This window comes from Microcaecilia unicolor, chromosome 4 (genome assembly GCF_901765095.1).
Source record: "Microcaecilia unicolor chromosome 4, aMicUni1.1, whole genome shotgun sequence".
Lineage (NCBI taxonomy): Eukaryota > Metazoa > Chordata > Amphibia > Gymnophiona > Siphonopidae > Microcaecilia > Microcaecilia unicolor.
The window spans coordinates 266,864,143-266,891,953 of record NC_044034.1 but is presented as its reverse complement, the minus strand read 5'-3'; the positions used below and the strand labels follow the sequence as shown (position 1 = coordinate 266,891,953).

Below are 27,811 nucleotides of genomic sequence, written 5' to 3'. Positions count from 1 at the left end.
GGAGCTGGATGGGAGGGTCAGAGTGAGAAAGGGAAGGGACATGTGCTGGTTGGAAGGAGGAAGAGAGGGGCTGGATGGGATCCTGAAAGAAAGAGTCAGAAAGAAGGGGAGGAGAAAGATTTGGAAGAGACAGTTACTGAATGGAGAGTGGGAAGGGACAGGTGCTGGTTGGAAGGGAGAGAGCTACTGGACATGGGAGGGAGAGGAAGAAGGGACTGGAGGGAAGGGAGAGAGCTACTGGGACATGGGAGGGAGAGGAAGAAGGAACTGGAGGGAAGGGAGAAAGCTGCAGGGACATGGGAGGGAGAGGAAGAAGGGACTGGCTGGAAGGGAGAGAGCTACTGGACATGGGAGGGAGAGGAGGAAGGGGCTGGAGAGCTGCTGGACAAGGGAAGAAGAGGAAGAAGGGACTAGAGGGGAGAGAGCTGCTGGACATGGGAGAATAGGGAGAGAAAGAGGGAAGATGGATGAAAGGATGCAGAGAAAAAGCGGAGAAACTAGAAGGATGTGGAGAGAGGGAGGAGACTGAACAGAAAAGGGTAGAAAGATAGACACTGGATAGAAGGAGAGGAGAGATAGAGACACTAGATGGAAGGATCAGGAGAGAGGGTAGATGAGTGGAAGGATAAGGAGAGAAAGAGGGAAGACACTGGATGGAAGGGTAGGGAGAAAAAGGAGACGCTGGATGCAAAAGAAAGAGGGGAGACACTGGAAGGATGGGGAGAGAAAGAAGGGAGCTGCTGGATGGAAAGAGGGAGAGGACAGAGTAGGGAAAGACTGGAGAATAAGAGGAAGGGGCATGTGGAGATCAAGGGTGAGGAAAAGACAAAAAGCCATAGGTGACGAATGGACAGGAAACCCTGGCAAGAGAAAGACGAAGGAAAGCAGAATCTAGAGACTGGGAGCAACACAATGAGAAAAAGTAAATGGCCATACAACAAAGGTAAAGAAAATAATTTTATTTTTAATTTAGGATAAAGTAATATGGTACCTGTGTTAATAAAGTTTCAGAGACCAATACTTCCTTCCTTAGGTCAGGAGAGGATACCATAACAGCATTATACTGACCTGAGGCAGGAGGTTTTGGCCTCTGAAAGCTCATTGAAAAGGGTGTTAGGCTATTAAATAAATTATTTCCTGAAACCTGATGCACTGAAAAGCAGCACTTTACCCCTGTGTTACAAATGCATCTGATTAGTGTGACTGCATTTTGCTGGGGAAGGGGGGTAGAGAGAAAATTTTGTGCCCACCCACTTTAGGTTCAGGCAGTCTGGCTAGGCCACTGGTATGACAGCTTTACTATGTATGTTCTGAGTGAGTTTTCTGCAGGTTTTTGTGTTACTTTACAATGTGCCTGGTAATGGAAGGAGTTTAGATCACTGTTAATAGAGGTGACAAAAAAAATCTGAATGTTTTTGTGGCGTGAGTAGTAAGGGGAGTCATCCTAGTCCAGCCAGCCATTTCAATATCTACCTTCAACCAATGTGGTATTGATTTTTCCCCCATTTATAAGTTTTTATGCATTTCTTTATTTTTTTTTTTAAGTTTACCCCCCCCCCCCCCTAAAAAAAAAAAAAAATAGCCCTCAAATCTGTGATGTTCCACAATAGGCAATGGTTTCAGCTTCAAAATGTTAAGAAATGGAAATTAGTAAATATAACAAAGAGATAATTTAGTTATTCTTATTAGTTTTTTGATAATTCGCCTTTCTGTGGTGCAGCAAAAATGGTTTATATATTACAGAGTGAGCTAGCTTACAGTCTAAGATTTTTGTGCCTGGGGCACATTCACACACTTTTATCCATTGTTGGCCTGACTCGTGCCTTTCTTATATGGATAGTATTGGGCCTGACTTTATCTGTATGAGTTTTAAAAATATACAGTCAAGTTATAAATTCATCAGTATAACATGCTTTGCATATCAACTCAATTACTTGATTGAGGACTAATAGGTTTTGGGGAGATACAAGACTATAACTCCCTTTTCCTGATAAGAACTAGGAAATTAATTTAAAAGGCTTCTTCGTGAGGAAGCTTTTTTTGATTTTAAGGAATTTTACTGAATGTTAATGTTGAATTGTCATTGATTTATAAGGAATTTTTTTTCTCTCGATATAATTGTGCTACTCTTTTTTTTTTTTTATTTAAAGGACAGCATAGAAATGCATTTAAATAAATTCATCAGACACTGTGAAATGATTTCTGAAATATATATGTACTAGTAAGAAAGGCCCGTTTCTGAGGCCAATGAAACGGGCGCTAGCAAGGCGCTTTCATTCCCATCCCCCTCCCCTTGTTGCTGGACTTACCCTCCGTGCTTCAGGGTGGTCGTGGGTGCCCTGCCCCGGCCGGCGACCCGCCCCACGACGTAGAGAGTGGCTGGATGGCTCCCTTGCTGCCTGTGACCTAGAGCCTGCCTGGCTCACTCCCTCCGTTCGTCCTCGCGTAGTAGATCGATGTATGCCCCGCCCTCACGTCAAACGTGATGACGTTGAGGGCGGAGCGATGTGATTGGTCAAGTGTCATAGCTCCGCCCTCAACGTCATCACGTTTGACGTGAGGGCGGGGCAAACAGTAATGGGGCTAAATTCCGATCTCTGGCACCTCACAAACCGGAAGTTGCAGCTTCATTAGAACGTTGAGGTAGCAAATTATGTGCGGAAGGGGCGTGGCTGTGGGTGGATCTATCAGTGAGAGTGAGTGGTGCATGAGTGACAGTGAGTGGTGACAGCCTAAGTTCAGGGCTCCAGGGTTTCCCTGCCACAGAGTGAGCTTCAGAATGTTTGAGGTGAGAATTATTAATATAGATTGTGTAGGGTGAAACCTCGGTAGGATTTGATTCCCAAGTTTGGTCTTCTGCAGCTTTGTTAGCTGCCTGGAGCATGGAATGCTGTGGGCAAGAGTCCCTGCCAACATGCAATGACCACACCTAATGCCTAAGGTTAGGGCCCATCATGGCAGAGTTGAGGTGGAGTCCTGATACATGCCCCATGTTGGAGGACCCTCATTATGCTGACTGGACTAGGTGAGTTCAGAGGAGGTGTAAAATGGGGGAAGATTCTTGGCCCTGAGTAGTCACTATGTCACATCCCCTGCCAGGGCCGGATTTATGCCTGTTTAGGCCTTTAAACATTTGAGACCCCATCAGTTAAATAGGAAGTAAATTTTAGGTTTGTTATCCATTCTAGTGAAGCATTAGGCCCCTTGTAATGTGAGACCCTAAGCTATAGCTTGTCTAGCCCATAAGTAAATCCAACCCTTTCCCAACTTCTAATTAATATAGAAACCCAAAGGGTCTGCCAAGCCTCCCTAAAGCAGAATGATTTGTAGACATCAAAGTGATATCTGTGCCTAAGCACTTGCTGTACACCACATTGGGCTCTTCATAAAGATGGCTAATAAATCCCAATAAATAAAAATACTCATTTTAACTCTATTCCCAGTGTTTACTAGTTGTACAGTACAGTCTTGATTATCCGATCTTCACTAATCCAACCATCCGACATATCCGACAGACACCCCCTTCCCCCCCCCCCCCATGACATCATTGTGTCTCTTTCCGTTTTCTGGTGTAGCACAGAGGTAAGTTTTGCACCTGAGACAATTTGTTTCAGACCTGGGACCCTGCTTTTATAGCAAAACCTCACCGTTGTGATCCAGGGCACTGATTTTACAGCCTTTGTTTATGCATTGTTTGAGGGCTTACCATTGTTTTCCATATTATCTGACTTTTCACTTATCCTACAGTGAGTCCTGGCCCGTTTACATTGGATAATCAAGACTTTACTGCAATTAGTATACAGAGTGCTTTAGCTAGTTAGTTTTGTGAAGTGTTGGAACTTAAATTTGGCTTCATTAAATGTTTATCTTTTGGCTAAGCATCTTGATGTTTAGCCAAAAGTTATTCATTTAAAAATATCAGGGCTTGGAGGCATGTTTGTGTGAGTTTCACCTTTACTCAGATAGTGGTGATATTCAGCTAACCTTCAAGTTAATGAGGAAAGTCAGTCATAGAGCAGGCCTAAAGAAATAGGACAAGTTTTCCAGTTATCTTTTACTGGCTATATTAAACCGGGCCAACTTAACAGGATCTAGTTTTGAATATATGGTTAAAAGTAAGTGAATAACTTATCTGGTCATACTTAAAGCAATATATTTCCACTGAATGTTGTCCTCTAGTAATGATAGTAATACCATAAGAAGAAACTAAGTAATTAACTAAAAATATACATATTTTGGCTGCACATTAATTGCAGTTAATGCCATGATTTACATGTTATATATTGTACTTTAAAAAAAAAAATTAAAAGCAGCTAATAAAATTAATCAACCCCACCCCTGTCAGCAGCACAATCAACATCTCTCCCTGTATTTCCCTCCCTTGCCACTCTTGTACCTTCAAAGTTCCTTGGCAGAGGCAGTGCAGCAGTATCTATACAGTACCTGCTCAGGAGGGTCTTTCTCACCAGTTCTGCTCCTGAGGAAGCAGGAAATTGTGTCAGAGGGGCATAAGATGGGTCGGAGGGAGCCTCCTGAACAGGCAGAATATAGAATTTTTCTATGGTGCCACCGCTATCTAAGCAACTTTGAAGGTCCAGGTGTGCAGGGGAGGGAGGAAAGTGCATTGAGAGATGTTGATCCTGCCACTGACAGGAGTGGGGAAGGCAGGGAGAAGAGAAGGAGAAACATTGGACGTGGAGGGGGGAGGAGGACAGAGGGACAGGTTGGACCTAGGGGAGGGACAGAGAAGAGAGGGGAGAGATGGATACTGCAGAAATAAGATGCTGGCATGCTGGATTTGGGGAGGGGGCAGAAGGGAAAGAGGGAGAGATGGATACAGGGAAGAATAAGATGCTGACAGGGTGGGCACACTAGTGTGTGTGTATGTGAGGGGAGGGAGAGAGATGCTGGTAATCTGGACACCATGATTAATCGTGATTAAAAAAATTTGAATCAAACTGCAACTGTTTTATACATATATATACAGAGAGAGAGAGGTGTGTATGTGGTTGTGTGTGTGTGTGTGTATATATATGTATATATATATCTTATATAATAATACTCACCTCCAAAGTTCTATGAGCCTGGCTGCCTGTGTCCGTAACTTTCTTCGCTGGGCTCCGAAGCCTCAGCTGATGTCACTGGATGTGATCAAGTTGGAATCTGTTTGTGTGCGTGCATCAGACGCACGAACATAAACTGATTCCAACTTGATCACATTCGTCCACGCTGCGCAACCAAGAACAGGACTTTGGCTGGCGGGGGTTGGGGTCCCCCGCCAGCACAGGTACGCAATGGGAGGTTTTGCAGCAGGAAGGGGGGCTCTAGAGGGTCAAGACAGGGGGTCCAAGGGTCAGGAACTCTGAGGGGGGGTCTGGAAATCGGAGGGAGGAAGGCAGGGAGGTGGGGTCTGCAAATCGGAGGCAGGGAGGCAGGGAGGTGGGGCCTGGAACTCGGACAGTGGGAGGGAGGGGTCTGGAATTCGGAGGGGGGTCTGGAATTTGGATGGAGGGAGGGGGGTCTGGAACGGGGGAGGGACGGGGGTCTGGACTTCGGAGTAGGGGATGACAGGGGAGGAGGGGGGGGGAGAATCTATCACCTGTACCAAAACTAAAAAAAAAAAAAAAGGGGGGGGGGATGACCCTGGAACTTGGAGGAAGGGAGAGAGGGAGGGGACGACGACGACAACCCTGGAACACGGAGGAAGGGGGGACACTGGAACTGGGTGGGAGGGAGGGACCCCAGGCACACACACTCTCTCTCACAGACACACAGTCTCACTCACTCTGTCACACACAAACATTCGTAAATTCACTCTCTCTCTCTCACACAGTCACTTTTACACACACTCTGTCAAACATACACACTCCGAGGAAAACCTTGCTAGCGCCTTTTTCATTTGTGCCTGAAACAGGCCTTTTCTACTAGGATATATATATATATATATAACTGCCCCAAACAGCTGCAGCAATATGCAATGGATTTTTAAATTTTGAAACATTAAAAGTTGCTGAGTGTATGGTGTGTTGGATGCAACATAATTGGTGTACTCTTTACCACGATACAGTATTTATTGGGAAGACCAATATAATACAGTGGGGGAAATAAGTATTTGATCCCTTGCTGATTTTGTAAGTTTGCCCACTGACAAAGACATGAGCAGCCCATAATTGAAGGGTAGGTTATTGGTAACAGTGAGAGATAGCACATCACAAATTAAATCCGGAAAATCACATTGTGGAAAGTATATGAATTTATTTGCATTCTGCAGAGGGAAATAAGTATTTGATCCCCCACCAACCAGTAAGAGATCTGGCCCCTACAGACCAGGTAGATGCTCCAAATCAACTCGTTACCTGCATGACAGACAGCTGTCGGCAATGGTCACCTGTATGAAAGACACCTGTCCACAGACTCAGTGAATCAGTCAGACTCTAACCTCTACAAAATGGCCAAGAGCAAGGAGCTGTCTAAGGATGTCAGGGACAAGATCATACACCTGCACAAGGCTGGAATGGGCTACAAAACCATCAGTAAGACGCTGGGCGAGAAGGAGACAACTGTTGGTGCCATAGTAAGAAAATGGAAGAAGTACAAAATGACTGTCAATCGACAAAGATCTGGGGCTCCACGCAAAATCTCACCTCGTGGGGTATCCTTGATCATGAGGAAGGTTAGAAATCAGCCTACAACTACAAGGGGGGAACTTGTCAATGATCTCAAGGCAGCTGGGACCACTGTCACCACGAAAACCATTGGTAACACATTACGACATAACGGATTGCAATCCTGCAGTGCCCGCAAGGTCCCCCTGCTCCGGAAGGCACATGTGACGGCCCGTCTGAAGTTTGCCAGTGAACACCTGGATGATGCCGAGAGTGATTGGGAGAAGGTGCTGTGGTCAGATGAGACAAAAATTGAGCTCTTTGGCATGAACTCAACTCGCCGTGTTTGGAGGAAGAGAAATGCTGCCTATGACCCAAAGAACACCGTCCCCACTGTCAAGCATGGAGGTGGAAATGTTATGTTTTGGGGGTGTTTCTCTGCTAAGGGCACAGGACTACTTCACCGCATCAATGGGAGAATGGATGGGGCCATGTACCGTACAATTCTGAGTGACAACCTCCTTCCCTCCGCCAGGGCCTTAAAAATGGGTCGTGGCTGGGTCTTCCAGCACGACAATGACCCAAAACATACAGCCAAGGCAACAAAGGAGTGGCTCAGGAAGAAGCACATTAGGGTCATGGAGTGGCCTAGCCAGTCACCAGACCTTAATCCCATTGAAAACTTATGGAGGGAGCTGAAGCTGCGAGTTGCCAAGCGACAGCCCAGAACTCTTAATGATTTAGAGATGATCTGCAAAGAGGAGTGGACCAAAATTCCTCCTGACATGTGTGCAAACCTCATCATCAACTACAGAAGACGTCTGACCGCTGTGCTTGCCAACAAGGGTTTTGCCACCAAGTATTAGGTCTTGTTTGCCAGAGGGATTAAATACTTATTTCCCTCTGCAGAATGCAAATAAATTCATATACTTTCCACAATGTGATTTTCCGGATTTAATTTGTGATGTGCTATCTCTCACTGTTACCAATAACCTACCCTTCAATTATGGGCTGCTCATGTCTTTGTCAGTGGGCAAACTTACAAAATCAGCAAGGGATCAAATACTTATTTCCCCCACTGTATATCACTATATTACATGAGATTACTACCGTATTTTTCGGACTATAAGACGCACCGGACCATAAGACGCACCTAGGTTTTAGAGGAGGGAAATAGGAAAAAAAAAATGTCCTTTTTCCCTCCTCTAAAACCTAGGTGCTCCGGTGCGTCTTGTCCGAGTTCGGGATCGCCCTCCCCCCGGCCCTGTCACCACTTCTCCCCTACTCACGTCACGCGATGTTCCCTGGTGGTCTAGTGACGTCGGGGCAGGAAAGAGCCCCCTCTTTCCTGCCCAGCGCGCTGCTCTCCGTCCTCCTGTATGCTGCCTGACAGTCTCGGCGAGATTCAAAATGGCCGCCGAGAATTGATCATTCTATTTTTAACATAATTGTTTTTCATTTTTTAGTATATCACAGTTGCTTTTATCATTTTACTCCTCCTTTGGTAGTGGAGAAACATTGAAGAGGTGGGTGTCTTATGCATTTCATTCAGTTTTTGTTTGTATTTACAAGCATAACATAATCATGATAATACTATTTAGAACATTGATTTTTTAATGTGATATTTTACTGTATATATATGTATATTTTGATTTATGTGACATATTATCATATATATATATATATATATATATATATATGTATGTTTTGATCTATCTGTTCTTTTTTATATATATGATATTTACGATATATGTATGTTTTGATTTATCTGTTCTTTTATATACATGTAAATTCTGTGGGATTTAGATTGAATTTTTTAATTCTAATTTCAATTTTAACTTTATATTTGATTATTTATTATATATTATTTTGTTTTGTAGCCCCTGAAGCAGCCCAGTAGGACGAAACACGGCCTGTGTCGGGCTATTGTATGCATATTCTAATTTATTATTAAAATCATTTTTATCCATCAACGATCTGCTTTGTATATTTTCCATCTTGGAGCTTGCAGATCGTCTGCCCCTTTGTTTCCTTGGACCCCCACAAATAAATAAATATACATGATTTTCAAATGTCAAAACATAAGGTTATGAAATTTAAAGATGGTAAAAACCATCGCAGTACTAATCCAGAACTGATGAAACAAAATAAAAAAACATCAATTCTGTCATAACAATTTACAATCCTGACCAATGAAGACAGTAAAACAAAACAAATGTTCATCTGCTGTACACTTAGTAGGTCTAGATAAATAATTAAGCCCTATCTTGTTTATGGAGCAAGGAAGGTCTTTCAGCAAATGGATATGGTTTTGAATGTCTGTTTCTAGAAATGGCTGAATATATTTAAATTTACCATAGTGCAGCCTTTTCCATGGATGAAGATGATATAAAGAACTCCAACCCTTTTCCTCTTGTTGCCTCTTACATTTCTTCCCCCCTCCCCCTGCATCAGCCATTTTTTTTTACCTCTCTTTCAGACTAACATATGTGGCCTGTTTTGCTAATTGCTTTTGCTACCACAATTTACTGCTTTTGTTAGTTTTTTTCTTTGTTATTGTATAAACCTTGTGTATAAATGTGATATTTATATACAACACACACATATGCATAGAACTACCATATACATTTCGAATTTTGAAAATAACATGATATACACTCAACACTTGAAATTTCCTGTTTGATCCCCTTTTTTTGTTTTTTTTCTTTCCTTTTTTTTTTAACAAATTGGAAGGGATTGCTTGCTTAAAACCTATCAAGAAATAATAAGAAAAATGAGGAAAAAATGTTGTGGCACATATCTTAAGTATTCATTCTCTGAGAGACTTTAGAGTAGCCAGATCTGACAAACATAGGCATAGACTCTTTCTTCAGTACTCTTGACTTCCCTTGTTCTAGTACTTTCCATATCTTAAAACATTCCTCTCCTGACCAAAATATAAGACCTGAGTCATTTTAGCTTACCCTTGACCACATCCCCATTTATCAGTCTGGTGTGTGCTCTATTGACACATTCACTCCCCAATCTACTACTTCTAGTCTCTGCCTTGGTCATGGACCTGTCTAACCCAGGCAGTTGCAAATTGACCCGAACATCCAGATATACAGAAAGATCCAGTACAGTTCTGGGATCCAGCCAGCAAGAAATGCATTCTATAGAAGGCTACAAAAGAGTTTCCAAGCTGAAACTAATTGCACAGGTTGGTAACGGTTACACACCATCTGTGCTCTTTCTCATACCTGGATTGGATGTGGATTTAGCTCATGTCTTTTCTTGGTAGTTCAAGGCAAGTTGCATTCAAGTACATTAAGTATTGTCTTGCTGTCGTAGGGCTTATAATTGAAGTTTGTACTTGAGACAATGGAGGTTTAAATGATTTGCCCAAGCACACAAGTGTTGGTGGGATTTGTGCCCTGGCTTCCCTGATTCTCAGTTTATGCCTCTAAACAATAGGCTACTTGCTACCATATATTACTCCATAAACTCCAAACCTTACCTAGACTTCTATGTGGGTGAAACTGGTTGTTTTTATAGCATTCTTTAATTAGCGGCTCCTTCTTCATCTCCCCTCCAGTACATTAACTGTTTCATTAGTAAAAAGAAGATTGCAGATTTATGCTTTCCTTACTGCATCTTCTGTGATTTTAATTGCCTTACATGGAAGACAGCATAAAGGGGGAAGATCATTTCCTTGCCTTACATTGCTTTCTGTGGAGTGATGTCATTCTCTCTGTTTTCTGTTAGTCTTTTGTTTGGGAGTTTGTTTGTTCTTCCTGTGTGCAGCAAAGAAAGTTGTCACAAGTCTTTGTTGATCAACTGATGTGCAGTTAGTCAGCCCTGGAAGGAGCCTGGGTTTGTAATGATGAAGTAACTGGTTTCACAAATAATACTGATAGGGCAGCAGTACTGGAATTAAAAGAGGGAGTTTGCATGCACTGTATGCAGGTTACAGCTCCAACTGGCTGTTGGCCAGACTGAGGTGTTCAGCTGCTATTAAGTTGTTACTGGGAGCTACTCCTCTGCCCAATAGTAATGTATTACTATGTTCTAATAACCTATATGTCACTTCATCATCAAAGAATTTTAGGGAGAAAAACAGTAAAATCACAAGGTACTTTTGGTAAAGAATTTGTTTTATTTTTTTCTGTCCAGGTATTACTTTGAACTGTATACTTTAAATTAGAAGCAAATCAAGCCTGCATATTCCTTAATACATCACAAAACTGACAAGTACAGCAAATGTTTAACTTATTCCACTTATTTGCTAACACCTGTTACTCTATCTTATCTGTTTGTTTCACCTTTCCTTATTTATACCCTAAGCTGCTATTAAGATGTTTTATTGTGTATTGTGTCAACATTATTTGTAGCGTACTATGCCACAATGTACTATTAGAATATTTTCTCTGTTGAAATAGTCTATTACCTCTGTTCAGATTGTTCTTGCTGTAAACCACCTTGGGTGAATTTCTTTAAGGTGGTAAATAAATCCTAAACAACAAATCTTTTAAAGAAATCAAACTTATCATTTGTGATGCTTTTGCTAGAGCAGTTTCTTCATCACATGATCTGAACTGGCAAGGAAGCGTGGAACACAGTTTTTTGTAGTTTCAGCCTGAAGCAAATTAAGCTCTGTTCTTTCAGTTAAATGCCTGGATAAAAAGATTTCCTTCATAATTACAAGCTCCTTGGTTGAATTCTAGAAGGCTTGACTACTTAGAAAGATCACAGAGGAAGACAGCTGTCTGTCTTGCAGTGGATTTCCTTAGGGGAAAGAGATGGCTTTACTTGATAGGCTGCAATTTGTTAAACCGAGGGCTCCAGTAGGGAGGCTTTCGACAGACAAAATGTTCAAACCTCTAGAGCGTGACCTTGTTAAATGGTCTCTTGTTTCTACAGTCATTTCAAAACTGGAAGTGATTAGGTGCCTATTAAATAAATGTTATCTGTGCTGGTTGATTATATCTCAACTGTGCGTGGGCAATTAAAAGAGAGAGAGAGTGTGTGAGTGTCTGTGAAAGAGTCCTTTAGAGGGCCCCTGTCTGGTTTGAAAGGCACACTTGCTTTGCATGAAATTTGAGGCAAGGTATTGTATCCCACATTGCTTGGCTTTGACTGAAATATGGAGTTTTATGCCTTCTTTGTGCTCTGACAGGCTTCTTTATCAAAAGATCTCTACAAGACTGTTTTGTAACAATATGACCTTAAGTCTGATCTCCTTGTTGTGCCGGGACATCACGGAATTGTGGCTCATGATGAAGAAGAGTACAGGTGTGCCTAGACTCCGTGTGTGTTGTGTGTGTGTGGGGGTTTTTTTTGGGGGGGGGGGGTGTTGTTTTCCACAGGGTTACATGTTAGTAGTGCAGGCGTGCCTCGCACACTTAGTTGTTATGACCAAAAAGGACTCACTCATGGGACTAATGCTGTGTTTAGTCCACAGAGGAGAGAGGTTTCTTTGCAGCATGCATTCGTCTTCCTTTGGGCTATAGTCAGAGTGTACAACAAACTCAGCAGCATTCATTGTGACGGAATGTGGTGAAAAGTTAATTAAATATTGCTGACTAAATTATATCTTCTGGTGTGTACACTATCATTTGCATATGCTGGAATTACTTCTACCGTGCTTTGGCAGTCATAGTCAGGTGAAAGCCGGAACAATAAATCAGTAGTTGGATACAGACCTATTTCTGTCTACATTGAGTTTACCATATATGATTGTTGGGGTTTTTTCTGAAGCAACAAGGTGTTTTTGTGTTTAGCTAAAAACGGCTTATCATGACAACCACACAATTAGCAAAATTTTTAGTTATCGTGTGGCTGTTTGATATATTGGTAGGATTTTGCAAGAGAAAAATTCAACTGTAAACATACTTAGCTAGAAAACAAGGACAAGAAAAAAGCTGTAGTTGTCATCTTTTTATTGGACTGGCTTCCGATTGTCTCCCGTGTCTCTTGTACTCTTTCTAGTTGAGTTCATTGGAGCTAGAGAAAATTGGAATCTAAAGGTTGTGATATCTTTGAAAGGACCAATGAAGAGACATTATACTGCATATGTTTTTCAGGTTGCAAATGTCTTTTCTTGAATATCTAGCACATCTTTTTTTGGTCCTTTAAGCGGTGCCAAATACTTATATACTAAATATTTATTTTATTTTATTTTTTATTTTTGTTGCATTTATATCACACATTTTCCCACCTATTTGCAGGCTCAATGTGGCTTACAATGTATCAATAACCAGAAAAGCACTCTTGTACATCACTTTTTCCACCCTGAGTCCCAGCCATCTTTATAATTTACAACTCTGTACAGCTTTGAAAACAAACTGTAATGTTGTAATTCATTTTAATCCTGCATAGAACCACCTATTTTAATCCTCGTCTGTCATGGCCTTGCAGCTTTACCTTAAATCCTCTTATTTTTGTTGTGTACCTTCTTTGTCTGTCTTGACTAGATTGTAAGCGCCAAGAAGTAGGGACTGTTCATTATGTGTCTTCGTACAGCACTACGTATATCTGGTATATACTATATAAATGATAATGGTAATTCAGCATACAATTTACTTTTATATTAAGACATAATTTTTAGTGCATTGTGCACTAATGAAGGAAGAATATCGCTTGAGAACTATTCACAAGTATAGTATTTAACCAAATAAGTTTTTACCTACAATCTCTTAGTTGACTTATATTTATATATAACGATCCTTTCAGGATCCTCTCTAACCTATTATGCTCCTGCATTCAGGACCATACCAACTTAGAGGAGTGAAGAGGTGTGTAACATTTCAAAGGTCTGGTGATTTTGAAACAGATCACAGACAGAATAGTGTGTGGAGCAGTATAGTGTCTAAGTAATGCTGTACAAACTGAGGACAAAGACTACCTCAGAGTAATGTTTGGTATGCACCTATTTTCAGTAAAGTGAGTGGAGCACCCCATACCTGTCTCTGAGTAATTGTTTAGTGGGACTCCTATGCCAGCAACTAGAAGGGAAATCCCCATTCCTCCCCTCCCCCCCCCAGAACCTGCTACTTTGGATAAGCATGTGTGTGAAGAGGTGAGAGGACTGGGGGCAAATAAATTTCAGTGGGTGTGTATCCATTAATGGACTCAACAGTTGGGATTTCCTCTCCCACTTACATGTACGTAGGTTGACTAACATATCCACACACTATTTTGTTTGAACATATTTCTGAAAAGATGGTCTTTCTAACCAGTCTTTATGCTCCTCCATGCGCATGGATGATGATAATGAAACTCTGGACATGCTGTTTACCATTCATATTGCTTTATAATTGGATTGTAAAATTGAAGGGTGGAATAAGGAAATAATACATTTGGCATTACTTTCGCAGCGTGTTCCTGTTGACTTTGTGATATCACTGCTCTGCCCTTTTTATATGCCTGATTATGTTAGGCTAACGTAGCAGGAAGTACTGGAGCTTAATTGCTCAATGAAAATTATTTGAAATGCATGTGGGTATGAATTAAAATACAGCTGGTGCTTGTATTGCTGTGGGATTTTAGCCTAAGCTTGTTAATTAGTTTGAGAGTTTGTTAAGGGAAAAAAGGGATAAGGGTTGTTAAGTAAGCCAAGGAATAACATGATTACAAATATTTTAGCTTATAATTTAGGGAAAGTGCTTTCAAAATATATACTTTTCTTTAGAGTGTCATTGTAAAAATTGTTAGTTGTGTAATTAAAGATATGAAAATAATTTATAATACTGTCCCTACTACTACTACTACTATTTAGCATTTCTATAGCGCTACAAAGCGTACACAGTGCTGCACAAACATAGAAGAAAGATAGTCCCTGCTCAAAGAGCTTACAATCTAGTAGACAAAAAATAAAGCAAACAAATCTATTAATGTGTAGAGGAAAGAGGAGAGGAGGGTAGGTGGAGGCGAGTGGATACAAGTGGTTACGAGTCAAAAGCAATGTTAAAGAGGTGGGCTTTCAATCTAGATTTAAAGATGGTCAAGGATGGGGCAAGACGTAGGGGCTCAGGAAGTCTATTCCAGGCATAGGGCGCAGCAAGACAGAAGGAGCAAAGTCTGGAGTTGGCAGTAGCGAAGAAGGGAACAGATAAGAAGGATTTATCCAGGGAACGGAGTGCACGGGAAGGGGTGTAGGGAAGGATGAGTGTGGAGAGATACTGGGGAGCAGCAGAGTGAGTACATTTATAGGTTAGTAGAAGAAGTTTGAACAGGATGCGAAAATGGATAGGGAGCCAGTGAAGCGACTTGAGGAGAGGGGTAGTATGAGTAAAGTGACCCTGGCGGAAGACGAGACGGGCAGCAGAGTTTTGAACCGACTGGAGAGGGGAGAGGTGACTAAGTGGGAGGCTAGCAAGAAGCAGATTGCAGTAGTCCAAACGAGAGGTGACCAGGGTGTGGATGAGGGTTTTGGTAGAGTGCTCAGAAAGAAAGGGGTGGATTTTACGGATGTTGTAAAGAAAGTAACGACAGGTCTTGGCGATCTGCTGAATATGAGCAGAGAAGGAGAGAGAAGAGTCAAAGATAACCACAAGGTTTCGAGCTGAGGAGACAGGGAGAATGAGAGAGCCATCAACAGAAATAGAATACGGGGGGAGCGGGGAGGTGGGTTTGGGGGGGAAATGAGAAGCTCGGTTTTGGTCATATTTAATTTCAGGTGGTGTTGAGACATCCAGACAGCAATGTCAGACAAGCACGCTGAAACTTTGATTTGGATGCAAGATGAGATATCGGGTAGAAAGGTAGATTTGGGAGTCATCAGCATAGAGATGGTAGGAAAAGCCATGGGATGAGATTAATGAACCAAGGGAAGAAGTGTAGATAGAAAAGAGGAGGGGACCAAGAACAGAAACCTGAGGTACGCCGACAGGCAGAGGGATAGAAGTAGAAGAGGATCCACCAGAGTGAACACTAAAGGTGCGGAGGGAGAGGTAGGAAGAGAACCATGAAAGGACAGAGCCCTGGAATCCAAGTGAGGACAGGGTATCGAGAAGTATGCTGTGATCGACAGTGTCAAAAGCAGCGGAAAGATCAAGAAGAATGAGGATGGAATATTGACCTCTGGATTTAGCCAGTAATAGGTCATTGGAGACATGGAATACTGCCATCCACATGTGTAAGCGTAGACATTCACATGTAAATGGCAGTAGCACATCTAAGCGCTATTCTATGTTACATGCTAAAATGGCTTAGCACATAACTGTAAGGGATGTTCATAAGGAGAAGAACATGGGCAGGGCATAGGCAGGGCCAAAGTTTATATGCATCACTTACATATAGAGGCTAACTGTGAATTTTGATTTTGGTGCCGAAACTAGCCCAAAGTCCGTATTTGGCAGATTGCTCCTGCCCATGTTGGCTCCAGTCTCAAAATGGCTGTTATGACCTCCAGTGGTAATCTCATGAGACAGCTGCTAGAAGTCACAGCAGCCATTTTAACAGTAGCTACTGGGCATCGATCCTGCCCTGACTAGCCACTAGACTACCAGGGTGAGTAAGGTAGGCCCAGGAGGAGTGGTGACAATCTGTGGGTATATCTGGGAGGAGGGCTTCTGTTTGGGGAGAAGGGAGGGAGGGAGAAAATGGAAGCTCCTTTGGTTCAGGGTGGCACAGTGGAAGAGAGGGAGAAGGCAGTGAGAGGCAGTGGGAGCTGTTCCGGTCAGGGGATGAGCTGGTTTTGGGGTAGACGCACCAATGACAACTTACACTAGTATTCTATAAGAACAGTTACGCACACAAGTATCCTTGTAGAATAGGCTCACTGCCCACATTATTTGGGCACCTAGATGGAGGCACCAAATTATTGAATTGCCTCTTGTATGAGAAAACTAGATTGATTAAAGATATTCTTGTGAAATAGATGAGGTTAGATGTTCACTATTGAATAAAATCAGAAATTTAGGTGCTAGATCATGAATCCCAGGTCTTGAAGGCCTGGCCTACCCCCCCCCCCCCCCCCCCCAAAAAAAAAAAAAAAAAAAAAAAAACTTTTCCAGTTTTGGCTGGTCAGGGGTTTGGGTCCCTATCTGAATCAGAAAATTCTTGAAACGGGAATTAGTAACCTGGTACAGAGTCAATTAGATCTATCATTAGTCAATTACAGTAATCTACCACTTAAATTAATAAAAATAAGTCATTGAAGTAAAGTAAAAGTACCTTTCTGTGTACCAACAGGTAGAGAATAATGGACAAATGTCAAAGAGTTCAGATATGAAGTGGTGGGGAGACACGCAAAGGGATGAGAATCTCAACCCAAAGGATCTGCTATGTATTGAATTCACCCCACAGAGATCCCAAGATCTTGTGTAGAGGAGCTTTCAAGTGTTCTAATGGAGACTACTACCAGAACCTGTGTATTTTTGCCATCCTGTCACTATCCAAGACATTCTGCATCACTACATTTTATTTCAATCAGTTAGCACAGTTGCTCTGCGGAGAGTGCTGATTGTATTGACAATAGCACTAATTCTGCTAAGGAATTAATTCAGTTGGTGAAATTCTTTTTTCCACCTGTCTACCAAAATTTATATCGATTACAGGCAGGGCCGCCGAGAGGGGGGGAGCAGGGGGGACAAAATTCCCCAGGCCTGGCCTGAAAGGGGGGCCCGGCGGCACTGCGCTCATAATCACCGGGTGTTCAGCGGTGGCGCCGCAGTGGTGGAGCAGGCAGAAGGCTGCAGCAAATGGTTTCCTTTGGATGACCCATTTTACATTGATGAGCTGCGCGCTGGACTGCGCCGCTTCAGTCCTCCTCCCTCCGCTTGCTCCTCCTCTCATCTTCTTTCCTCCTGCCTCAGTCAGTCTCTCTGGTGCGTGCGTGCCACGTGGGCGGCTTGGCCAGCCTGGGCGGTTCCTACCCTATCTGTGCACGGTGATGAAGTGCTTCCTGAGTGGCTCCTAAGCACGTGGCTGCGCTGCGGCGGGCTAGTGCCTGCTCCTCCAGTCCATCTGGTTGCGTCGTGGGGGTGTCACTTGGCGGTCTGGCCCTGGGCTGTTGAGATACTGTGAAGTCAGTAGTAGCTGCCTAGATCGGTGCAGGGCTGCTGGGCCGGCCTGGAATATTGGATTAATTTATAATCCTGCTGCAGATGGTGGTCTCCCTCTCCCAGTCCTACTCGCAAGTCGCAACCCACCAAGTCTCCTCCTCAAGTCCCTGCTAGGCCAGGTGGAGCAGGAGGGACACAACACAGGTCATAGGAGGACAGAGGAGACAGCAGACAAACCAGAATTGTTTTTTTTGTAAGGTAATTAATTTTCCAGTGCCATTTACTTTCATTTAGTATTGTAATGAGGAAGACAGGTTCCAATGTGTCCCACTCCCTCCCCCCCCCCCCCCCCCCACATTATATACCACTTAGGAAGGATACACATTGATTATACAGGCTTAATAAACAGGGCCCTTAGTGAAATAGGTATTGGAGGACATGGTTTACAGTGGTTTGAGGGATTTTTACATAGAAGAAATGTCCAGGTTCACTGGCAAGGCATTTTGTCTAGGACTTGGCTTATGAGACAAGGAGGCTTATTTTCAAAGCACTTAGCCTCCCAAAGTTCCATAGAAACCTATGGGACTTAGCCTCCCAAAGTGCTTTGAAAATATGCCTCAAGGTATCCCATAAGGTTCACCTCTCTCCCCCATCCTTTTTAATTTGTATGTTAGTGAATTGAGTGCCATTCTTCGACGGAGACAAGATTATTTCTCTTATGTGGATGACATTGTACTGATCTTCCATATCACTACCAATATGCGCATAGTGAAAGAGTTAATGAACTCTGTGTTTTTAGGAATTTATACATGGATGATGGAACACCTACTAAAGGTCAATCCCAATAAAATAAATGTATTATGGGTTAAAGTTAACCAGAAAGGTTCATAGTTGGGGACTATATACCTACGAGGTGTGGATTCTTGCTTGACTATGGAAACTCATGTAACAAATCTGGTCCGAAAGGTTTTTTTTTAACCAAAACTATTGCGGAGATTAAAATATTTTTTAGATAAATACCATCTACAGTTTGTTATCCAGGCCACAATTCTCTGCTTATTAAATTATTGAAGCTCCTGTTTGTTCCACCCAAACAGGTAGAGAAATTGCAAACCCTCCAGAATTTGTCAGCAAAATTGATTTTAGGAGGGGGTAGATATTTAAACTGCACTGGTTACCAGTGCGCTCAAGAGTTGAGTTTAAGGTGTTACTAATTATTTTTAAGATTTTATATGGTCTATGCCCTAGTTATGTAGCATCTATGATAACGATTTACCAGCCATCTTTCTGTTTAAGGTTATCACAAGAACTCTTATAGGCTTTGCCATCCCCCATATATGCCGATTATATACGGGAAAGTCCCTGAGCTTTAGAATAGCTTACCTTTATGTATTCGTAATATAACTTATTATATGTCATAAGTACATAAGTATTGCCACGCTGGGACAGACCAAAGGTCCATCAAGCTCAGCATCCTGTTTCCAATAGTGGCCAATCCAGGACACAAATACCTGGCAAGATCCCAAAAAAGCTCAATACATTTTATGCTGCTTATCCCGGAAATAAGCAGTGGATTTTCTCCAAGTCATTTTAATAATGGTCTATGGACTTTTCCTTTAGGAAGCTGCCAAGACCCTTTTTAAACCCCGCTAAGCTAACCACCTTTACCACATTCTCTGGCAACGAATTCCAGAGTTTAATTACACATTGAGTGAAGATAGATTTTCTCCGATTTGTATTAAATTTACTACTTTGTAGCTTCATCGCATGCTCCCTAGTCCTAGTATTTTTGGAAAGAGTTAACAAATGATTCACATCTACCCGTTCCACTCCACTCATTATTTTATAGACCTCTGTCATATCTCCCCTCAGCCATCTCTTGTCCAAGCTGAAGAGCCCTAGATGCTTCAGCGTTTCCTCATGGGGAAGTCATCCCATCCCATTTATCATTTTCGTCGCCCTTCTGTTTAACTTTTCAAATTCCACTATATCTTTTTTGAGATTCGGTGAACAGAATTGAACACAATATTCGAGGTGCAGTCGCGCCATGGATCGATACAAAGGCATTATAATGTCATCACTTTTGTTTTCCATTCCTTTCCTAATAATACCTAACATTCTATTTGTTTTCTTAGCCGCTGCAGCACACTGAGCAGAGGATTTCAACATATCATCAACAATGACTCCGAGATCCCTTTCTTGGTTGGTGACTCCTAACGTGGAACCTTGAATTATGTATCTATAGTTTGGGTTTCTCTTTCCTGGTTTCTCTTTCCCACATGCATCACTTTGCACTTGCTCACATTAAACGTCATCTGCCATTTAGACGCTCAGTCTCCCAGTCTCGTAATTTTTCTCACGATTTAACAACTTTGAATAACTTTCTGTCATCAGCAAATTTAATTACCTCACTAGTTACTCCCATCTCTAGATCATTTATTAATATGTTAAAAAGCAGCAGTCCCAGCACAGACCCCTGAGGAACCACACTATCTACCCTTCTCCATTGAGAATACTGACCATTTATCCCTACTCTCTCTTTTCTATCCTTTAACCAGTTTTTAATCCACAATAGGACACTGCCTCCTATCCCATGACTCTCCAATTTCTTCTGGATTCTTTCATGAGATACTTTGTCAAATGCCCTTTGAAACTCCAGATACAAAATATCAACCGGCTCACCTTTAGCCACATGTTTATTCACCCCTTCAAAGAAATGTAATAGATTGGTGAGGCAAGCACTAAAATGTGGCTTTTTCAGAAAGTATTTAACAAGTACTTAATAATTCTAGATCTGTTTGGTATTACTTGTGAATGCTTATATTTTATTATGATGTTCACTATTGTTTTTTATGGTGATTTTATGAGTTTTGTATATTTTGATTTTATTTTATGTTGTAATCCACTTTGACAAGGAAGATTGTCCACCTAGGTGGAAGAACAGAAAAACCCACGGAGTCTAAAGGAACAAGTAAAGAAGTGGGAAGTGGACCAGTAACTCCAGGAAGCTGATGCAATGATGGTATAAGATGAATAAATTTTATTGTAGACTCGACACAGTACTGTGTTGCGGCCACAGGCATGCCTCAGGAGTCTAAAAAAGTCATATTAGATGAATATTTAGTTATAAGAACAAAAAATATATAATAAACATAACTTACATTGATTAATTAAAATCAAGTTTTCAAATATAAAATAATATATAAAAATACATATAAATGTATACATGAACCAAATTATAAAAAACAAGTTATAAAAAACAATTCATAGATTCATGTGGACAAAGATATCAGAAAGTATTCAAAACAGAACTCAAAATAATGAATAAATTCGTACATGTGTATACGGAAAAATACAAGTAGAAATATTTAATGATTATACTAATATGTTACTACCTAGTCAATATTATCAAATACAAATCAACTTATGCATCCAGCTTCTCCTATATAAGCACACAGCTATGGAATGCATTACCAAACGCCGTGAAAACAACGTATGACCACCTAAACTTCCGGAAATCACTAAAATCTAATCTGTTCAAAAAGGCATACCGTACCAATCCAAATTAAATGCCTGAACCCTGCAACATAACGAAACCAAAGCTCGAACTGGACATAACAACTCTTCCCCCCTACGATTCCCTAATGTGTCTGTTACACATGATCTTTACTCTACCACAACATCACTTTGTATTTGTTCATGCCCGAATTGGTAATCGCCTTTACGGTACTATGTAAGCCACATTGAGCCTGGTGGGTGTAATAAATAAATAAATAGATACAGGGGAAGCAGATGAGCTTTGTACATATGTACTTAAATGTAAATCCAAAATGTGTACCATCTGAATAACAAGCAGAATCAATCTAAGGTAGCACAACCGTACAATTTACATAATGCTCTGAATGAAAACCTTGATTTGTGTCTAAATGACAATATATTACAAAATGAAAATGTATTATAAAAAGTTTAAGTAGTTGACATACTTTTTTTCACAGAAATCCCTTTATTAGACCCCCTTATGGAGTTTATATCCGCTTAGATCAAACAATTGTGAAATGTGTATCGTAGCCTGAGAGTGGTAATATCGAGTCATATACATACACCGGTACAAGTTATATTTGCATTGATATCAAAATAGTGCATAAAAACTTGGGATAGAAAATAACACTTGGACTACATCAACTGAGTCAGAACGTGTGAATAAGAAAATTGTTTAAACATACATGTTATAATTCAATAAATATAGTGAAAACAATGTGATGTATGAGTAGTAATTATACTAACACTGGCACAGTATGTGCAAGATAAATTATAAAATGATACTTGGTATAGAAAAAGAAAAAATTGACGAACCTTTGATGATTTAAGGATGGAAAAAATGATCTCGGTATATGTTGGTCTGAAATGTAAACAAATAAACTCTTAACCTAATAAACTGCCAGGGCTCTGAGAAGAAGATATCTTCAGAATAGTATTGTGTAAGGGCTCGGGGTTTCTCATTTAAGCGGAGAATTTATGGAGATGTTACTTGTAATATAATTGAGAACATTCTGAATAAACACAGTTTTTCTGTCAAATGTTTACAAAGATGCATTAAAATGAACTGTAAGCAGGTGTCAAGATGGGATATATAAATACCATATATCGTAATATGTTTCTGAAAGAATGTAATTTATATTTATGTCTATTTGCCTCAAAAATATGTATATTAGAAATAATCTATTAAAAAGATTCTTAAAGATAATTTTATATCGTGTCTTAATCTGTTACTTATTTGTGCACCAAAAACTCAAAAACAGTTGAAAAAACAAAACTGGAACAAATTATAAATAATAAAATATTTTTATAAAAGATTTTATTTATAAAAAAAAAATCCATGCATGGGAAAAGAAGGAACATAGCTTACCTTTATAAAGACCTACACGATGTACCGACGCGATGAAAAACAAAGCGTGTCCACATATAACTTTCAGATGCGAAAAAATGTCTGCTCGGTGAAACGGCAATTAAAATATTCTGTTTTGGCGCCAATTAGACAGGAAGTAAGGTCATAAGATGTTAATGAGGTTGGGTAAAAATTAGATGGACATCCATTTGGTCGAATCAGCATCTATAACGGTCGGAATGTAATGATAATTACATGACTAGTTAGAAAAAAAGTCCATTAAAATCATATTTTTAATTAAAATTACAAACTAAATAAATGTATTTCCAGGAAGATCTTTTAGAAAATGTATCTATAGGTAAATTAGATCCGAATTTAATTCAAAAAATGCTGATGAGACATTGGATGCAAATGAGATGACATCACAAGATCCAATTGAGATGTACGTCTATCGCTTCAGATGAGACGTCTACAAAAAATATGATCAAGTGTGAAAAACTTCAGTAAGATTAATGTCATATTTAAAAAGAATTCAATGAGATGCTATCATGATGCCAAAACTAAATGGACGTCCATATTCAAGCGACCATATAAAAAGAAATAAATCAATAAAACGAATATGTTAAAAGGACCCAAATAGTGATAGATGTCCAGAAAAAAGGGCATACTAGGGGTAAATAACTATCATTAGGTATGGAAAAAAACATTAAATCCCTTGTAAAAAAATGTGTGAAAGCACGACAAATCCATAGACATGCTCTATTTAAAAATAATTATTTATGAAAAAATGATTACTTAAATAGTGCTAAAAAATGGATCTGTAGAACAAAAATAGAAACGTTTCTATACAAGATTGTATGTATATGTAACCTCAAATAAATTTTACCCAGAGAAATACCAAGTTATGTATAATCTTAAATATCGTCCAACTGTAAAGTACGGTTTCTCTAATGCAGACTGAGAAATGTGTTTTGTGTATATTTCTATGATGAGGGATCCATGTGATTAGATGAACAGTTACATATGTTCAATATAGTCTATAGATGGTGTAAATAAAGAATTTGTTTTTTCAAAATTCTGTAAAAAAAGGAAAAGGCCTTCCTAACAGAGACTATTTCATAAGAAAACTGTAAAAAAAATCAGTCCCTGTTCTTCTCTTAACAGCTGTCTGTCTATATCACCTCTTCTTTTGTTAACATTGCAAGCCTTGAAAACCAGTACCTTGAGATCTGAAATGCTGTGGTTTGCTGCCATCCAATGATTGCCATGGGGGCACTTTCTATTTTCCTGTTAATGCAACTTCTATGCTCTATTATTCTAGTCTTAACTGCTCTTATTGTCTTTCCTATGTATAACATAGGGCACGGACATTGGATGAGATAAATCACACATGAAGTATTATAGTTCAAGGTGTGGTTCAAATGATATTTCTTAGATGTTATGGAATGTATAAAAATCGGCGTTACATTGGCCACCCTCCAATCTTCCGGTACCACACTCAATTTTAAGGATAAATTGCATATCACTAACAGTAGCTCTGTAAGCTCATTTTTCAGTTCTATCAGTATCTTTTTCCAAAGGAACATAAAATTCAAGATCTGTAAGTTGTCTTTGCACCTCTTTGACATAATCTTCCCAATTCATCACCATGATCCCACCTCCTTTATCTGCTGGTTTGATGACTGTTTTACAGTTGTGGCTTAGATGCCTGATAGCTTCTTGCTCTATCTTGGAAGTGTTGTAGTATCTTAGACATTTCTTCTTTTCTAAATGGAGTAAATCCCTCTCTTTAGTAAAAGACCCCCATAGTGCCTTACCAGTGAGATTGCAGAGGTTTGTCTATAGAACAATTTGGAAAGGATTAACTGCACTTTCTGTGTTCTCTTTGAGTAAGAGTGATAATATGTGTGGCAGATAATGTTGGCATCATACATAAAGATGGTCATTGTTTAAACAAGATGAGAAAAAAACTCTGTCATGGGATCATCATTGGCACTGAATTAGCAGTTGCCAACAACCTGTATAGCATTTCTGACCTGATTTTGTTCATATTAGAAATGAGGAGATTAATAGAATTGGACAATGAGGAGCCCTACGTGTAGGATAAAATAGAATGGCTCCATTTTGCAGGGTGGCTGAGAAATGCATACTGTTTTAGAATGTTTAAAATTGCTGCAGAGGCAAATGCAATGCACAGGAAAATTATTAGGTGCTTTATTGTGTTGTATGCAAAAATTTGAGTCTTGTCGAGAGAAGAGAGAACGAAGCAGCAGAAAAATTTTCTGGAGATAACTGCTCTCTGCCTTCAGCAAATCAAGAAGGAGTTACTGTGATGGGAGGAAAATCGGCCACTTGGAGAGCAATTTCGGCAACAAAGTGATTGGTCTGTTATGTCCTAGCTATAGTTGCAATATGAGTCAGTAGCTGTTCTGCTGTGTCCTATGAACCAATATTGTGAATGCTAAAGGTTTGAATTTATCTTTTAGGTGCTAATGGTTAGACAGAAAAATATGTATGCATATAGGGTGCAGTTAAGTAAGGTATGTGAGCATATGAAACAGCATTATATATGCTTAAGTAGTTTTTTTATAAAATTGCCCAAGGGTATAGGCATGTATGAAATAGGAGCACAGACACCAGTGGGGCAATTCTATAACTGTGGTTTTCCAATTAGGCACCTAGAACCTATTCTACAATAGTACCCAGGCATCTAGGTTGCATGTTATGTTTATTGATTTGCTATACTGCCTTTCATGACCTAGCAGACAAGGTGGTTTACGTAAACTAGTTTATAAAGAAGGAACGGAACTCCAGTGCTCAAATAAAATGGAATGACCATAGGTCCGAAGGGAGAGGATAGTAGAATAAAAGCAGACACACACACACATGAAATCAAAGGTAGAAAGGCTAAAAAATCCCTCCCCCCCAAAAAAAAAAAAAAAAAAATCTAAAAATACAGAGGCTGTCAAACTCTTAATCCATCCAAGAAATGCCAAAAGCCTGTTGAAATAGAAATGTCTTTAGCTCTGTCAGAGCACTCCGAAGGGCAATCCAGTTAAAAGGAGCTGTATAGGAAAACACACATTGTCGCATTGATTCCAATCTTATTTGAGGTAGGGAAGGGATTCTATTCTATTAAATAGGATTGGTCAGTTCCTTGAAGCACAGCCAGAGCTCAGCATCCTGCACAGTAACGCTCAGACACCAGAGAGAGAGAGAGGGGGGGGGGGGGGGGGCTGACACCAGAGAGAGGGAGGGAGGGGGGGGGCCTGACACCAGAGGGGGGGGAGGTATCTCTGTCACACACACACTCTCTCTCTCTCACAGTCAATGTCTTTCTCTCTCTCACTCTCACACACTGTCTCTCACACACTATATGTCTCACACTGTAATTTAATGTGTCACAAAGTCACTCACACACTCTCTTGGTCTCATACATTCAGTCTCACAGAGAGTCTGTGTCTCACACACACACACTCTCTCTCGCATACACTGTATCTGTGTGAAACACACACACTCTCTCTCTCTCTCACTCTCACATACGCACTTGCACACACTCTCATTCTCACACACACACTCTCTCTCTCACAAACACACACTCGCACATTCACTCTCTCTCACACACACAGTCACTCTCTCTCTCACACACAGTCACTCTCACATACACTCTCTCAAACATACACACTCCGAGGAAAACCTTGCTAGCGCCCGTTTCATTTGTGTCAGAAACAGGCCTTTTTTTTTTTTACTAGTGTTCTATAATGTACACACACAAATGTTTGACTTACTCATGCTCTGCCCATGTGCCCCACCACCACCACCACCACCACCTAGGTAAGTCCCTTGCATGCTCCTATTATGGGATACTACTGAGTGCACGCCTAGCACCTATGTGAATGAATGTAACATGCGTCCATGTAACGCTAGTATTCTATTATCTTAGCAACCAAACTGTGCTTAGTTTATTTACTTATATTTATTCCATCTATACCTAAGCTTCATTCAATGAACCTCCGACTAAAACATGTCCACTTGTACCACTTTCATTCAGAAATCAAACAGATTTGGTTTCATTTGCTGTACAAAGTTGGTGACGTATATAAAGGATTTCAACATATCAACTCTTGGATATTTAAATCTCTCTAAATAGTAAAAGTGATTATAGATTAATATCGTAAAAAATCTTACGTCTTCAACTTTTGGATATTTGTCTCCTTAATCAGTTATTTATTTATTTTATTTATTTATTGCATTTGTATCCCACAATCTCCAACACATTTGCAGGCTCAATGTGGCTTACATTGTTCCGTCGTGGGGTAACCACGACAGAATGGCATATATAGTTATAATTTTATAAGAATATGGGAAGCATAGTATATAAAAGCATCATGTATAAAGATATCAATATCGTAACAACAGGTAAACATGGCAATGTACTAATGTTCAAGTGATGGATCGTTATGGTATATTCTATTAAAGAGGTGGGTTTTCAAGGATTTCCGAAAGTTGAATTGGTCATGCATTTTTTTCAAAGCCGTTGGTAGCGCATTCCATAGAGAAGCTGGATGCATGTGTGAGTGTATATTTTAGTCCTTTGCAGCTGGGGAAGTGGAGATTCAAGAGTGTACGAGATGATTTTTTAGAGTTCCTGGGTGGTAGATCTATGAGATTTGACATATAGACCGGAGCATCTCCATGAATAATCTTGTGAATCAGGGTACAGATCGTGAAGCAATCAAGGATTAATAGAAAAGCTACGATTGGAGTTTCAATTGAACATTGAATGAACAGATTGAAGGATTACTGTGTTGATGGACCTATCTTTTTGGTCAAAGTTAAAGGGATCCACACTTTTAAAGATAAGAATAATTATTTGCTCATTGCTTATGTTCAACTGTTTTGTGAAACTATCTGATTTCAATGTTGACCCCAGTTTTGAATATGATGTGTAAGTTTTGTTAAATAATAAATAATGAAATAACTGGCATTTATGAGATGCTATGTATATTGTATTAAGTAACGAAGTAGATTGATGTTCCTAATATCTTGCATGTTTTGAATATTGATATAAATAAGACTATTTGTAAGGTAATTTCACCCTTGTTATGTTTGCAAAATGCATATTGATTAGAGATGTCCTGAAAACCTGGTTTACATGTGGCCTTTGAGGACTTGAACAAGCCTGACTTAGGCTGTAGGTACAGTATGTTGACAAAACTTTGCAGGTTAAGAGGTGGTGCAGTGAGCTGAGAAGCAGAGTTTTTGCTCAGCTTCCAGCTTACCTACACAGTATCATCCTTAATGACAATTATTGCAGTTATTCTTGCCCCCGTATG

At 40.3% G+C, this 27,811-nt stretch overlaps 1 protein-coding gene across 5 annotated transcripts in view; it reads left to right on the top strand.

Annotated features, from left to right (window-relative positions):
• The window catches only part of MCF2L (MCF.2 cell line derived transforming sequence like), a 329,928-nt gene that overhangs the window by 64,686 nt on the left and 237,431 nt on the right, over window positions 1–27,811 (top strand). Inside the window, exon 1 of one of the 5 annotated variants that reach the window (XM_030201524.1) lies at window positions 11,820–11,876. The exons of the other annotated variants lie outside the window; for them this stretch is intronic. Within the exon in view, the coding sequence (XP_030057384.1) occupies window positions 11,858–11,876 (19 nt within the window). The 5' untranslated portion in view covers window positions 11,820–11,857. Of the gene's footprint in view, window positions 1–11,819; window positions 11,877–27,811 lie in introns of those variants that run through there. 5 annotated transcript variants of the gene reach the window in all.